The 16,933-nt window shown below is 34.9% G+C and overlaps 1 protein-coding gene and 1 long non-coding RNA gene across 5 annotated transcripts in view; one reads left to right on the forward strand and one right to left on the reverse strand.

Moving 5' to 3' along the window:
- Positions 1-16,933, forward strand: part of LOC127513925 (uncharacterized) — a 757,994-nt gene that overhangs the window by 705,883 nt on the left and 35,178 nt on the right. The window lies entirely within an intron of this gene.
- Positions 1-16,933, reverse strand: part of col18a1b (collagen type XVIII alpha 1 chain b) — a 54,459-nt gene that overhangs the window by 10,877 nt on the left and 26,649 nt on the right. For 3 of the 4 annotated variants that reach the window (XM_051896065.1, XM_051896064.1, XM_051896062.1), the window contains exons 5-28: positions 15,280-15,352; positions 13,129-13,262; positions 12,870-12,896; positions 11,813-12,028; positions 11,678-11,704; positions 11,529-11,582; positions 10,625-10,708; positions 9,593-9,625; positions 9,026-9,169; positions 8,880-8,933; positions 8,744-8,788; positions 8,530-8,598; positions 6,853-6,972; positions 6,657-6,725; positions 3,399-3,425; positions 3,211-3,309; positions 3,095-3,130; positions 2,844-2,927; positions 2,710-2,742; positions 2,421-2,456; positions 2,206-2,265; positions 1,574-1,651; positions 1,435-1,470; positions 1,281-1,334 (exon numbers count right to left, since the gene is read on the reverse strand). In XM_051896065.1, the coding sequence (XP_051752025.1) occupies positions 1,281-1,334; positions 1,435-1,470; positions 1,574-1,651; positions 2,206-2,265; positions 2,421-2,456; positions 2,710-2,742; positions 2,844-2,927; positions 3,095-3,130; positions 3,211-3,309; positions 3,399-3,425; positions 6,657-6,725; positions 6,853-6,972; positions 8,530-8,598; positions 8,744-8,788; positions 8,880-8,933; positions 9,026-9,169; positions 9,593-9,625; positions 10,625-10,708; positions 11,529-11,582; positions 11,678-11,704; positions 11,813-12,028; positions 12,870-12,896; positions 13,129-13,262; positions 15,280-15,352 (1,692 nt within the window). The remainder of the gene's footprint in view (positions 1-1,280; positions 1,335-1,434; positions 1,471-1,573; positions 1,652-2,205; positions 2,266-2,420; positions 2,457-2,709; positions 2,743-2,843; positions 2,928-3,094; positions 3,131-3,210; positions 3,310-3,398; positions 3,426-6,656; positions 6,726-6,852; positions 6,973-8,529; positions 8,599-8,743; positions 8,789-8,879; positions 8,934-9,025; positions 9,170-9,592; positions 9,626-10,624; positions 10,709-11,528; positions 11,583-11,677; positions 11,705-11,812; positions 12,029-12,869; positions 12,897-13,128; positions 13,263-15,279; positions 15,353-16,933) is intronic. The other variant, XM_051896063.1, reaches the window with a different exon arrangement.

Here is a 16,933-nt window from a genome sequence, read left to right on the forward strand (position 1 = left end):
TACATGCATGTTGCCCACTGTTCACTGTTTTCCTGATGCCAATGTGTGGCGGTGAGCCCGGGTGCGAGGGCCCTTTCAACGTTGCTTGCAGCTTTAATTATGTTTGTCTTTTATGGTGCTTAGATTTACACATATATACAAAAATTAATAAAAAAAATCTAGGTCACTGTGTTATAAGTAATTTAAGTTACTTATTACATAGCTAGAATTTATAACTAAGTAAATGTGGCCAGAATGGCCATGCTGAATTACAGTTAAACTAGTCATAATCGGACTATATACAATCTGATGTACTAATTTCATTCAGATTGAACAGACGGCTGGAAGTGTGTTTGTGTGAGTAATGAGAGGGATTTGGGAGCATTCTACCAAGTTTGGAGTTTCTTTGACTTACATTTTCTAATTATTAAACTATTATGTGTTGACTTTCAGCTACATGTTTCAACTACTACAAAATCCCTTAATTACTTTCTGAAAATCTCCTAATTACTTCTGAACGCCTCAGGCATGTATCTGTGCATCACACTTTTCAGACTTTTTCAGACAACGATCATATTTTCATTAATACTTTTTGAGAATTGCTTACTCTCACTTAAAACAAACCCTAATAACATTTAAATCTCTTAATAGAATAATACACATATTTAAATTGCTTAATTGCCTTTGAACACTCAGACATGTGCCCGAGACACTGTGGCTCTGATATGTGTGTTAGACAACACTATAAATACAATATAGCGAGATCTAAATCCAGAGGACCTCTCGTATCACCGTTATATATTGTTATAAGTCATATCGCCCAGACCTATGATAAAGCAAATAACAGTATGACTTTCTGTAAAGCTGCTTTGAAACAATGTCTATTGTTAAAAGCACTTTACAAATAAATTTGACCTTTAATTTGAAGCCAGTTTTATTTTGAAATATAAAAAAGATTGACAGCATGAAGTAAAAAAAAAATATATTGAATAAAAATGAACTTTTAATAAAAATTGTATGTAACATTTTATTTTACATGTACATGTTACATGTTGGTAGTAACATATATACTAATAACTATAAATTATACATATTTATATGCAACTAACCCTAAATCCTAACATATAGTAAGTACATGTAGTTAATTAACAGGTAGTTTGTAACAGTAACTTTAGTTACTTTGTTACTTAGTTATTTTGGCTAATGTGTTGCTGCTGTCTGGCAGTCATTGTCAAAAGTCTATGTTGAAGTCTTTCAAAAAAGTTTTTCAGAAAATATAAAATTGCAGAAAATCTACTCACTGGTCTTCCTGGAAATCCTATTTCACCTTTTGGTCCGGGTCGCCCCACTGGTCCCTATAGAGTGAACATATATCAGCATATCCATAACAATCATCAATATATTTCTCAACAGGGCCGTTGTGCAGGTAAAATAAATTCCCCAGCAGAGACTCACCATAGGTCCCTCTGGTCCTGGAGGTCCTGGCTCAGCCTAAAACAGACAGAAACTACATCAAGTGTCTAACAATGCTATGGATTTTTTAGAAGTTTTGATCTAAAGTGATGTATCTGAACGACAGCCGCAGGTTTCTCACCAGCTGTCCAAAAAATTCTGCCATGTGAATGGGGCTACCGCTGAAGTCATAGATTAAACCAGGTTCACCCTTCTGACCCTGAAGAAAAAAGAACAAAATGTAATGTCGGAGGATAAAAAAAGCTTGTCGGATAAAGATAGCATCTTCTAAACTCTACTGACACCAGGGCCGGATTTGTGATATAGGTAAGAGTATCTTCGTCCCTCCGCCGGACTGCTGATCGCTGTCCTGGGTTTTTGAAATCTTTAGAAATCTTTCTACAGTATAATGATAAGGAACAATATTTTTGTTTTGTTTTTTCTAGCTAAAACCTCGACAGTCAATAACCTAAAAATGAAAATTCTATTATCATTCTGTTATCATTTACCAATTCAAATTTTGTCGTTCCAAACCCAAATGCTATTTTTCATGACCATGTGTTTACTTTTTTTAACTGACATGAAAATGAAAGAGGCTTAAAGACTCTGAATCAACATACGCAGCTGTCAAATTTTCTATGTATTGTAATCATTATGATCACAGCTTGTAATAATTGCTTTAACAAGCTCATTGTTTCTGCCTAAATGAATACATGATGTTAACTAACTGTATTGAGGTTGTAAGTTCTGACAGAAGGGGGAAAAATATATTACCTTGATACAGTCTCCTGGTAGCCCAGGTTCCCCCCGATCACCTTTTGGACCCACTGGTCCCTTTAAAAACATATAAAAAGACAAAAAACAGTTCATATAAAACAGTTAAGTTTTAGTTTGGCCCTATACTGACTTTATTTTACAACACACTTACTTCACAGCACACTGCTTACTAGACTTACAACAAAATGACAAGTTAGACATTAAAAACTTACAGGAAATCCTGGATGACCAGCTATACCGTGTTCTCCCTAATAAAACAAGAACAAAACACAATGCTTGGAGTGCGCTGCCCCTAGTGAAAAATAAATATACTAAAATGTATTTGAGATACATTTATTTTGTGCTAAGTATTCTATGTAGTAGTATGTATGCATTATAATGCAGTAGAGATATGTAAAGAGCAAATCATAATTACACGGGACATTCTATATTGAACTGCATGCAGTTTAAATATTCACTTTATGGAAGAGCTATTATAATATATTTATCAATGCCTTTCACCTGTGGTCCAGAAATTCCATATTCTTCCTTCTCCTGAAATTAAATGTCATTTAGGTCAGTTGTGAAGGATCAGTAAAGTGTTATATAGAGTTAAACAAAATCCTTTGATGGTTTATCTGTGAGATAACACTTACGCTGCCATTGATATAGATCATTTGTCCTGGAGGGCCTGGTGGCCCTGGCGGTCCTGGAAGCCCTACCACATGACCAGCTTCACCCTAATGACGAATATAGATATTGTTATACACTTGCAGCTTAGATCCAGAGAATATTTGCAGTGTTAAACTGGATACAGCTGAGGGTTGAGTAAAACAGCAATAGAGATCCTCCACCTAGCATTAAAAAGTATGCTCAAATCATTATTATTTTAGAAATGAACACTCACTTTGTCACCTTTCCATCCTCTTTCTCCCTTTAGCCCCTGTAAAATTGAAAGAATTTTTTTAAAGTTACAATTTTGATTTTGAAAGCTGATCCTGAGGCTAGTCAACTTTCACTTACTATTTTTCCTGGAAAGCCATCTAACCCCGGGAATCCCTCTCGTCCTCTTTGACCTTCATCGCCTTTCTGGCCTGCGATACCTGGTAAACCGGGTTTGCCCTGCAGAGTTTAATGAGAACTAACTTTGGTCCTGAGTAGATTATAATTTGGCAACTTGGATTTCACATGATCAACTGTCATAATCTCACCGGTAGTCCAGGTATCCCCTGAGGACCCTTCAGAGAGAGAGAGAAAAACAGGTATAAGGTAGAATAAATATGGAGGCTTGTTTTCACCACTAAATAAAAAAATAAAAAAGGTAATTGCAACTTTTTATCTCACAATTCTGACTTTTTTTCTTGCAATTGCGAGTTATAAAGTCAGAATTGTGTTATAAAGTCAGATATAACACTCATCAGACATAAACTCGAAATTCTGACTTTTTTTTATCAGAATTCTGACTTTATAACTCGCAATTCTGACTTTATAACTTAAAATACTGACTTTATAACTCAAAATACTGACTTTATAACTCACAATTCTGACTTTATAACTTAAAATACTGACTTTATAACTCACAATTCTGACTTTATAACTCAAAATACTGACTTTATAACTCACAATTCTGACTTTATAACTTAAAATACTGACTTTATAACTCACAATTCTGACTTTATAACTCGCAATTCTGACTTTATAACTCAAAATACTGACTTTATAACTCACAATTCTGACTTTATAACTCAAAATACTGACTTTATAACTCACAATTCTGACTTTATAACTCAAAATACTGACTTCTTCTGACTTTATAACTCAAAATACTGACTTTATAACTCACAATTCTGACTTTATAACTCAAAATACTGACTTTATAACTCGCAATTCTGACTTTATAACTTAAAATACTGACTTTATAACTCACAATTCTGACTTTATAACTCAAAATACTGACTTTATAACTCACAATTCTGACTTTATAACTCAAAATACTGACTTTATAACTCACAATTCTGACTTTATAACTCAAAATACTGACTTTATAACTCGCAATTCTGACTTTATAACTTAAAATACTGACTTTATAACTCACAATTCTGACTTTATAATTCAAAATACTGACTTTATAACTCACAATTCTGACTTTATAACTCACAATTCTGACTTTATATCACACAATTCTGACTTTATATCACGCAATTCTGACTTTATAACTCAAAATACTGACTATATCTTGCAAATCTGACTTTATAACTCAAAATACTGACTTTATATCACGCAATTCTGACTTTATATCACGCAATTCTGACTTTATAACTCAAAATACTGACTTTATATCACACAATTCTGACTTTATATCACGCAATTCTGACTTTATAACTCAAAATACTGACTTTATATCTCGCAATTCTGACTTTATAACTCAAAATACTGACTTTATATCACGCAATTCTGACTTTATATCACGAAATTCTGGCTTTATTTATCAGAATTCTGACTTTATATCTCGCAATTCTGACTTTATAACTCAAAATACTGACTTTATAACTCACAATTCTGACTTTATAACTCAAAATACTGACTTTATAACTCACAATTCTGACTTTATAACTCAAAATACTGACTTTATATCACACAATTCTGACTTTATATCACGCAATTCTGACTTTATAACTCAAAATACTGACTTTATATCTCGCAATTCTGACTTTATAACTCAAAATACTGACTTTATATCACACAATTCTGACTTTATATCACGCAATTCTGACTTTATAACTCAAAATACTGACTTTATATCTCGCAATTCTGACTTTATAACTCAAAATACTGACTTTATATCACACAATTCTGACTTTATATCACGCAATTCTGACTTTATATCACGAAATTCTGGCTTTATTTATCAGAATTCTGACTTTATATCTCGCAATTCTGACTTTATAACTCAAAATACTGACTTTATAACTCACAATTCTGACTTTATAACTCAAAATACTGACTTTATAACTCACAATTCTGACTTTATAACTCACAATTCTGACTTTATATCACACAATTCTGACTTTATAACTCAAAATACTGACTTTATATCACGCAAATCTGACTTTATAACTCAAAATACTGACTTTATATCACACAATTCTGACTTTATATCACGCAATTCTGACTTTATAACTCAAAATACTGACTTTATATCTCGCAATTCTGACTTTATAACTCAAAATACTGACTTTATAACTCGCAATTCTGACTTTATAACTTAAAATACTGACTTTATAACTCAAAATACTGACTTTATAACTCGCAATTCTGACTTTATAACTTAAAATACTGCCTTTATAACTCACAATTCTGACTTTATAACTCACAATTCTGACTTTATAACTCAAAATACTGACTTTATAACTCGCAATTCTGACTTTATAACTTAAAATACTGACTTTATAACTCACAATTCTGACTTTATAACTCAAAATACTGACTTTATAACTCACAATTCTGACTTTATAACTCACAATTCTGACTTTATAACTCACAATTCTGACTTTATAACTCAAAATACTGACTTTATAACTCACAATTCTGACTTTATAACTCAAAATACTGACTTTATATCACACAATTCTGACTTTATATCACGCAATTCTGACTTTATAACTCAAAATACTGACTTTATATCTCGCAAATCTGACTTTATATCACGCAATTCTGACTTTATAACTCAAAATACTGACTTTATATCTCGCAATTCTGACTTTATAACTCAAAATACTGACTTTATAACTCACAATTCTGACTTTATAACTCAAAATACTGACTTTATATCACACAATTCTGACTTTATATCACGCAATTCTGACTTTATAACTCAAAATACTGACTTTATATCTCGCAAATCTGACTTTATATCACTCAAATACTGACTTTATAACTCAAATTCTGACTTTATATCACACAATTCTGACTTTATATCATGCAATTCTGACTTTATAACTCAAAATACTGACTTTATATCACGAAATTCTGGCTTTATATCACGAAATTCTGACTATATCGTGCAATTCTGACTTTATAACTCGTAATACTGACTTTATATCATGCCATTCTGACTTTAATCTTGCAATTCTGTGGTGTCACCACTTGTCCTGTGGGTGGCACTAGTAGATCTGGTATGTACATGAGTGTACCAAAGGAGAGAAGATGAGTTAGTCTGAGTAAAAGGCATGTTCATAGGTTATCTCTGTGTTGCTTGCATCTTTGCAAAGACATAACAAATTCTGACTTTATATCACGGAATTCTGACTTTACATCTTACAATTTTGACTTTATATCACACAATTCTGACTTTATAACTCACAATTCTGACTTTATATCTCTCAATTACCTTTTTCATGGCGAAAACAAGCTTCCATAAATAAACACTGTGGTGCTGTGATGACAATGAAACAGTGGTTCACTGTTACCTGTGGACCTGGTGGCCCCATGACTCCTGGAATGTATTGAAGAGCAACTTCATTTTCTTTCCCATCAGTCTGAAAAAACACACAAAAAGTGGATATGGCAGATCAAGTAGGCCTCCAGGAAGCACAAAGTCCTGTGTGACTGGTCCTGAAATCAAAAGCTTTGAGGGTGCTGAACTTCAAAGATTTAGTAACTTACAGTAATTCTGAATGCAGGTCCAGGGGGTCCAGGTGGCCCTGGAGGTCCTTGAGGTCCCATGGGCCCAGGCAGCCCAACCAGACCTTCCTGCCCTGTGATCCCTGATGAACCCTGTGGACCCTGTAGAGAAGGGAATGGGGTGGGAGGATTTATAACTGCAGCTTGTACAAAAGCGAGTTGACTGACTTAAAGTTCAGTCATGAAACTGGTTCTTGATAGGTAATATGCCAGCCAACGTCCTTGTGTACAACATGGCATGTGTTACGTCCATGTTCAGTTTTGTCGCTGTTTTGCCTGCCTGTGTTTCCTAGTTAGTATCTTTGGTTGTTAATTAGTTCCACTGTTTGTGTGGGACCTGAAACGTCCAGTCTGACCGTGAGTTCGTGGGCTGGCAGGCCTCAACCACAGCCAGCTATGTTGAACAGTGTCAGACTAACATCGACTAAGTTCATCATAATTTCTTCATTCAATGCAGAAGAAATTGATTGCAACTTCAGCCCATTGAATGGAATCTTCTTCAGAGACTTCACAAGCTTCAACTGTAAAGATATTGCAAGTATTGTTTATTTATTTAAACAGAGGCTTAGCATAAGTGGTAGACCCCTCTCAACGAGGTGAAAATAAGAAACTGATGGTTCTTTCATATGGTTAAATGACTCTTTTCCATAGCTTCATTTCCAGTTTCTGTTTCAATTCACTTTCATTTTTACACTTCCCATGTATGTGTGCTTTGTGTGTATGTATTCTATTAACTGATACAAATATTATAATTAATTATGATGAGTTGATAAATTATTAATATTTCCCCTTTGAGCTAATTTGCTATACTGCCATATTTATTACCATGCTAAAATTGCCATGGATGAACTACAGGTAATATTATTCAAGAAAACAATGTAATGCAAGTTATGTGTGCAGTCCTCAATTGTCTCAGGCCCTGTTTCCACCTGGTATTAAGATTTGGTCGGATCACAAGTGGACGACGATGAATACAGGTCTAAACGGGGTGTAAAACACTTTAAGCTTGTCCACTTTCGACCACTTCCAGAGGTAGTCAAAAACATTCAACAAGGGTAGTCGAAAGCATTCAACTGGATTGCTTTCGTAGTGCAAACGTTCATGTGGTCGAATGTGTTCGAACAGCCACTAAAGACGCCTACTCTCTGCCTACTGACCTAACGCACCGTAAAGATTATAGGAAGCACGCTAGCCAAACGGGATTTAAACTTTGTCGGCTGAAGACCCAAGTTTGGTTTGAAGATGAAAAACCATACATTTACCCACCCATAGATCCTCCCCTCGAAGAAATCAGGACAGAAGTGGTCGAAAGTGGACAAAAGAGATGGATTAAAATATCAGGTGTAAATGGGTATGTGTCTCTCTCGTCTACTTGTGATCCGATCGACCAAAACGTATCTTAATACCAGGTGGAAACAGGGCCTCAGTGCTGTGAAAATGCATGACAAGAACAAGCAAGACTCACAAAATTAGAGATAAGAACATAGAGAGTTAGGACTGAAGCATAATTCTGAAATGTTTTATTCATGTTTTATATATGAAAAGTTGTCTTTAGTGAGCTAATGACTTAAAGAATAGCACTTTAATTCATTAGTAAAGTTCTTGTGACGCACCACACCCAGTGCAGTTAGTTTGCAGTCATGCATGACTTTAGGATACCTGTGCCTCACTAGTCTCCCAGAAAGGAAACCAATCGGAGAAAAAAGAGAAAGCAGAGGAGGAGCTTTGCTACAGGGAGAAAAACATACTGTAGATTAACTTCCCAAAGGAAAAGGCTTCGGAGATACAGTATGTGAATGTCTGATTGTCATATTTCAGTATTCATGATTAAATCTTCACAATTAATTAAACATGTTAGCATCGCTTGTTTTACCTTTTCCCCTGCAACCCCAGGCAAGCCAAGCTCACCACAGTCTCCCTTAAGAGAAAGACAAAGGGAAAAAATGAGTTGCTGTTTTTAATTTTACCATCAAGCATATGAAAATACTTATTTAAAATATTTATTTTACCTTTGGGCCAGGGGGACCAGGAGGACCAGGTTTTCCAGGTCGACCTGGAGGCCCCTGAGTCATAAAAACAGAATAAACAGCAACATAAACAACATTCTAACAAAGGTTTTAAAATGCATGGGATTAACTAAGGGAGGATTTCTTACAGGACGCCCAGGGAACCCATTTTGTCCAGGAAGACCAGTGGGGCCAATTTCAGTGGGCTCTAATTCTGATCCAATTCCCCAGTCTGGTCCTGGGGGTCCAGGGGGCCCAGGAGGGCCAGGTGGACCAGGAGGACAACATGGACCCTGAAAAGATGAGAACATAGTGTAATATAACTGCAAAACGCAAACAGAGCCAAACACAAGATCAGCAGATCTGTTGAATAAGGACACAGAAACCAAAATGTGATTAATTTAGGGAAAAAAAGAGGTTTAAAAAACGATAATTAAAACTACTTATAATACATTTGCACAGTATGACTTTTGACCAATAGGTGGTGCTGTCATCATATCAAAATAGTTTGGAAAGGGCATGGAGGGCATACATAGGGACAAGGAAAGATTGTTAATAAGATACAGCATCTTGCCTATCAAATGGAAGGGTTTAGAATATGATCTGAGACAAATTTGAAGACATGTACTTATACTATACCATTATTACTTCTACTATTATAATATCTACTTAAATTACTAGTCTTAGAGTTAGATTAGCTGATGGCTGAAACTTACCGACCATCCAGAACCCTCCATATCTGCAAATGTCTGAAGAGAGAACATTACAATATAAAACTCATTTGTTTAAGCTCATTCATCGGGTTTATATGGTAGTCTGAATAAAAATATGCTTGCTAATTTTCAGTAAAAGGAAACTCAAGAAAATAAAGAAGACTTTTGCATTAATTGTGTAAATGTGTGAACATGTTCTTAGTTCATGTTTAAAGGGTTAGTTCACCCAAAAATGAAAATTCGGTCATTAATTACTCACCCTCATGTTGTTCCACACCCGTAAGACCTTCGTTCATCTTCAGAACACAAATTAAGATATTTTTTGATGAAATCCGAGAGCTTTCTGATCTCCTCCATACACATTAATTTAATAACCACTTTCAAGGTCCAGAAAGACATCGTTTAAAACAGTCATGTGACTGCAGTGGTTCGACCTTAATGTTATGAAGAGACGAGAATACTTTTTGTGCACAAAACAAAACAAAAATAACGACTTTATTCAACAATTTCTTCTCTTCTGTGTCTTTCTCTTATGCTGTTTACGTCCAGCACTTCCAGGCTCTACGTCAGAACCCCGACTCATTATTGGCTGATGCTGTTCACATGAGCTGTTCACACATACATGTGATATTGACGCAGGAGCCGGCCAATAATGAGTCTCCGTTTTGACGTAGAACCCGGAAGCACTGCACTGTCTTGACAGGGGAGAGACAAACTTGTTGAATAAAGTCGTTATTTTTGTTTTGTTTTTGCACACAAAAAGTATTCTCGTTGCTGCAGAAAAAAAAAGGTTGAACCACTGCAGTCATGTGGACTATGGTCAATAAGCTATCGGATTTCATCAAAAATATCTTAATTTGTGTTCTGAAGATGAACGAAGGTCTTACGGGTGTAGAACGACATGGGGGTGAGTAATAAATGACAGAATTTTCATTTTAGGGTGAACTAACCCTTTAAGCATTCAATGGCTCATTCTGTTATATGCACATTTTAAGTCTAAGCACACAGACCTATAATAGCTGTATTCATACTCACAGTCCTATCTGAGATTGAGGGGCCAGGAGGTCCAGGTAGCCCAGGTGGACCTCTAGGTCCTTGATGTCCTTCCCCTTTCTGACCCTACAGATACAAAAAAGACAAAATGTTATTTATTGGTCCAAACAAAGACCTCAGTGAAAAAATGAGCCACCACAGACTGCCATAGAGTGCACACTCCTGGCCTCAAGCCATCCTGGGTGTATATAACGATCTTCTTTCAGATGAACACAATCGGAGAAATATTTAAAAATATCTGGCTCTTCCAAGCTTTATAATGGTGGTGAATGGGGGGTGAGATTTTAAAGCCCAAAAAAGTGCATCCATCCATCATAAAAAATAATCCATACAGCTCCAGGGGTTTAATAAAGGCCTTCTGAAGCGAAGCGATGCGTTTTTGTAAGAAAAATATCCATATTTAAAACTTTATTATCATACATCGCGTCAGGGGTTACTCATGTGGAGAAAGTCGACTTGCGCAGTATGCGTATGATCATCTGCTGGAAGCTAGTTATTTTAGTTTATGAAGTTTTAAATATGGATATTTTTCTTTAAAAACCCATTGGTTCGCTTCAGAAGGCCTTTATTAACCCACTGAAGCCTGTATGGATTACTTTTATGATGGATGGATGCACTTTTTTGGGCTTCAAAAAACTCAACCCCCATTCACTACCATTATAAAGCTTGGAAGAGCCAGGATATTTTATAATATATCTCTGATTGTGTTCGTTTGAAACAAAATAGTCATATACACCTATGATGGCTTGAGGGTGAGTAAATCATGGGATAATTTTCAGTTTTGGGTGAACTATGCCTTTAAGGTATAACGTGTAATACGTTTATTATAAAATAATTAATAATTAAAAAAAATAATAATAACAAAAAGTCTGATTTTGCAAACCACCTTCTGCCCTTTAGAACCAGGTAGTCCTTGAAAACCTCGAGGTCCTTCAGAGCCCTGAATAGTAAGACCGAAGGAGAATGATGAATTAATAAACACAGTCTTAGTATATATTCAAATACAGCTCAGAAACATCTGTCCAGAAAACTCACAAGCTTTCCGTCCTCTCCTGGTTTACCCTATAAAACATCAAAATTATGTTTAGCTTGTGTTCTTAACAGACATTGACAATCAACTTATTGGAATAATATCGTAATTTGATGCCAAAGGAAGATAATGTTACTCACTGGCTCCCCCTTTGGGCCCTCTGGACCCAGTGGGCCCTCTGGACCTTGTGGGCCCATTGGACCCTGCAGCCTCTTCACCATTTTATCCCCCTCCAATTCTGTCAAGTTTGCTTCTGGACCCTGGGGCCCAGGTGGTCCAGGTAGTCCAGGTGGTCCAGGTGGTCCTGGAGGCCCACGATCACCTTTGGGGCCAGGATATCCAGACCCAGCACTTCCCTATACAGAGAGATGGACATTAGCAGTGTGTTCATCAGCCTAACTGGAATCTGACAGTAGTAGTAGTAATAAAGCTTTTTAAAGGGTCAGTTCACCCAAAAATTAAATTTCTGTCATTAATTGCTCCCCCTCATGTCGTTCCACACCTGTAAGACCTTCATTCATCTTCAGAACACAAATGAAGATATTTTCAAGGCCCAGAAAGGTACTAAAGACGTCGTTAAAACAGTCATGTGACTGCAGTGGTTCAACCTTAATGTTATGAAGCGACGAGAATACTTTTTGTGCGCAAAAACAAAACAAAAATAATGACTTAATTCAACAATATCTGTTTTATTGTCGACTGTTTTAACGATGTCTTTAGTACCTTTCTGGACCTTGAAAGTGTTGGTTATATTGCTGTCTATTGACGAGTCATATACCTCTCGGATTTCATCAAAAATATCTTAATTTGTGTTCTGAAGATGAATGAAGGTCTTACAGGTTTGGAACGACATGAGGGTGAGTCATTTTTGGGGGAACTAACCCTTTAAAGGGAATGGGAGATGACACTCTGATTGGTTTATTGCACGTTACGCCCAAAACACACCCATGACTCATTAAGAGACTGGGTACAACCCTTTTGGACCATGCGCCGACCATTTTTTCAGCTGTTAAACTAGCAAAAGTGGATTCGGACACGCCCTAAGTGCATCTGCGCCCTGAGCTTAGATCATTAAAATAGGGCCCTAAAAGTCTGTTGGGGATTTCAGGTTGGATTTCTGGAATCTGACAGAAGTCAACATCCATTTGCTGCACTGGTGAAGGGTGTGTGTGTACCACTAAAAAAGACCTTCTTTACCTTCATTCCTTTCTCTCCACGATCACCCTGGGGAAACAAAAAAGACATGATTGGGGAGAAAAACTAATCCTGTCGCGTCACACCGGATTAGGACAAAGGGTAAAGCAAATTAATGTATGATTTACCATGCAAATTGCATATGCTCACCCAACTAAAAATATACAGTAACCCACAGTCTGCCTATTTACTTGAACGGTTTCTGTTTTAGACTTAAACCATCATTTAATACATTTGATTAAAAAATAAAGTAGAATTGTACCTTCTGTCCACAAGCTCCACCTGTGACTGAAGTCACATTAGCTTCACAATCACGTTTTGGCCCTGTGAATACGTGGTCTTCTTGGTCCTTCTTCTCTTCCCTCAACCCTTTATCTCCTTTAGCGCCAGAGAAACCTGATGAAAACAGTACTGAAGGGTTATCCTGAACACAGGCGATCTAAATGAATAATTATAATACCTTTTGAAACCTATAAATTCAGTAATAGTTCATTCATTCATACTATATTTAATATGTATGTATATGAAGTGTTTATACAAACAAGCAAGCAAGTAATTTCAAAATGTGATAAACATATTTTCCATAAATTCAAAAGCTAGTAAATGCTTTTCAGACTTCTAGTTCGTTGTATCTAGAGACGAGGTCTTCACCAAGCCCTGACTATATCTGTATCCCTAAATAAATATGAAATGAAATGATTATAGCTACAGTATAGAGGATTAGCAGTGAATTTCTTCGGTTTATGGCAAATTATCAGTTATTTATTAAATGTGAACATGAAAAACATAATAATAAAAATCGGACAGCCTTTTGTCTGATTAAAGAGTTTATATTTAAGAGTTTAAAATAAAAAAAATACAGCCAAAACAGTGATATTGTGAAATATTATTACAATTAAAAAAAAAAAAAAAAAAAAAAAAAATATATATATATATATATATATATATATATATATATATACACATACATACATACTACCGGTCAAAAGTTTGGAAACATTACTATTTTTAATGTTTTTGAACAAAGTCTCTTATGCTCATTAAGGCTGCATTTATTTCATAATAAATACAGAAAAAAACAATAATATTGTGAAATATTATTACAATTTAAAATGATGGTTTTCTATTTTAATATACTTTAAAATATAATTTATTCCTGTGATCAAAGCTGAATTTTCAGCATCATTACTCCAGTCTTCAGTGTCACATGATCCTTCAGAAATCATTCTAATATGATGATTTGATACTCAGTTATTATCAATGTTGAAAACAGTTGTGCTGCTTAATATTTTTTTGGAACCTGTGATACTTTTTTCAGGATTCAATGATGAATAAAAGGTTAAAAAGAACATCATTTATTCAAAATATAAATCTTTACTATCACTTTTTATCAATTTAACACATCTGTGCTGAATAAAAGTATTAATTTCTTTAAAAAAAAACTTTTGAACGGTAGTGTATATTGTTACAAAAGATTTCTATTTTAAATAAATGCTGATATTTTTTATTCATCAAAGAATCCTGAAAAAGTATCACAGGTTATAAAATAATATTAAGCAACACAACTGTTTCCAACATTGATAATAAATCATCATATTACAATGATTTCTGAAGGATCATGTGACACTGAAGACTGGAGTAATGATGCTGACAATTCAGCTTTGATCACAGAAATAAATTATATTTTAAAGTTTATTAAAATAGAAAACCATAATTTTAAATTGTAATAATATTTCACAATATTATTGTTTTTCTGTATTTATTATGAATTTATTTATTCTGTATTTATTTCATTCAAAAACATTAAAAATAGTAATGTTTCCAAACTTTTGACCGGTAGAGTATATATATATATATATATATATATATATATATATATATATGTATTTTTTTTTTTTTTTCAGTGACCATTACTCCAGTCTTCATTATTAAATGATCCTTGCAAAATCATTGTAATATTCTGCTTTGACAATCAATCAATCAATCAATCAATCAATCAATCAATCAATCAATCATTCGTGATCTCTACCTTTTTTCCAGTGATGTAAATACAATTCAACTTATGAAACATGTAATACAACTATTGCATTGTCCACATGATGGCGCTGCAGCATTTCAGTGCATTCTGTTGGAAGATATTTGTGCCTGCATGCCTATTTCAGCATCATATTTTGTGAGCTAAAATTACATGTTGGTCACATCTCTCAGACTCCACAATATTTTAAAACGATACGCCAAAGCCTGAACACAACTAATAAACAGTTCCCCATGTGAGCATCGCCACCAGTAAACATTCACTGCACTTTCTAAACAAACACATAAAACATTTTGAGTTCTATAAAGTCCCAGTTCTTTGTCCTCTTGTCTTACATTGATTGTCTTACATTTAAACAAAATTTGCAGTTTCACAGACCTGTCTCTCTCTGATGGTCATCTATGTCCAACATAGGCTTGCTCACTGTAGAAGCATGTTGTGGAGGCAGGGGCTGCAAAACAGAACAGATGACTTTTGAACAGACATATCTTGTGATTGATGTAAGATGTTGTTTAGCTACTTAGTTATTTTATCATACTTAGTAATGATAAAACCTTATTAAACATTACTTAATGTCAGGTTATTTTTGAATCACATGGTTTTTTGACCAATCTAATTTTATGCTATTATAATATGAGTAATGCCTGGTCAATGATTGTTCCCTGATCAACCAATCACAATAAAGATATGACCCATAACTTAGTCTGATTGAGCTTCAAGTATAAGTTGTAACATTATAACATGTTCATGGTAGCCTCATATACTTGCATCTATTATAATCTTAAAGTCCCCCTGTGGTGTAAGATGTATATTATGATGAACTATATGCCTTTCTCCACTGACGTTCTGAGTTGTTCAAAGCATTTCTAAAGACACTGATTGTTAAGGCATCTCTCTGACTCTAAGATGGCGAACGGGAACATGGTTTGTGTAACATTAGCGACACATTATTAGCTGTTTGATAACATAGTCAAGCAAAAGTCTAATCATATTAATTACCGTTACGTGTCCGATGTTATAAAGAGCGATACCATTGTGCAGCGTTTACCTCAGTAAGTTGACCGAGTGGATCTCTGAGCTGGCGTGAGCGAGAGGAGGCGGGGCTAATTTGCATATTCATAGATCGGCATATACTAAATGAAGCAAGGGTGTAGAGTTACATTCAAGCTATTTTAAGGCATGAAGAATTTTTTTTCACAGGAAAAAAAAAACGTCATTTTGGTGATCAAAGATGAGTTTTAAGGGATAAAAATTTTGATTACAGGGGGACTTTAAACATAGTGCAAGTGTTTTCTGTGCCACTAAAAATCAGACATCAAACAACAACCAATACATCAGTAAAGTGCAGGATCCAAAATTTCATTAGGAGAGACCGGCTACAAGGATAAAATCGCTATCATTTATGAGCACCAATCTCCTGAGAGGCTGCCCCAAACAACACTGCACTATAAGGCAGAATTAGGTCAATACAGAATATCCAAAAAGAGCCATCAAATTCTGCAATTTTAACCTAAAAGCAAGTGAACCCAACACAAACAGTACCATTATAAAGCTCTAAAATAAGTGTCGAGCTCAGTGAATGATCCCCTCTGCCAGCTTGTTCTGAGATTGACCTTGTAGACGCATACATTCCTACTATATATTATGCGAAAAAAACAAATAAGGCAAATAAGTAGAATGTCTGAAAACAGTATTTATTAAACAATATGTGAATAAAACCCAGATGACCTAGTGCTTCTGCTGAGATTTTGAGAGTAACACTGTTCTGTCATTTATCAATAACTACGCAGGAAGAAATAACTTAACATTCTAGTAATTAACTAACAACAAACTCTGATTAACAAATTAGTAAGTAATAGCACTCAGCTGAATGTGACTCAAGTGTAACTTCATCCTTGAGCAGGAATTACTATCCAACACCAAAGCTTAATCAGAGTTTCTTGTTAGTATTAGTTACTAGTTAATGTAAATATTGCGCTACTTATTTGTTCCTTTAGTTATTCAGTAATGATGGAACAGTATTGTAAAGTGA

This window comes from Ctenopharyngodon idella, chromosome 6, assembly GCF_019924925.1.
Source record: "Ctenopharyngodon idella isolate HZGC_01 chromosome 6, HZGC01, whole genome shotgun sequence".
Taxonomy (NCBI): domain Eukaryota; kingdom Metazoa; phylum Chordata; class Actinopteri; order Cypriniformes; family Xenocyprididae; genus Ctenopharyngodon; species Ctenopharyngodon idella.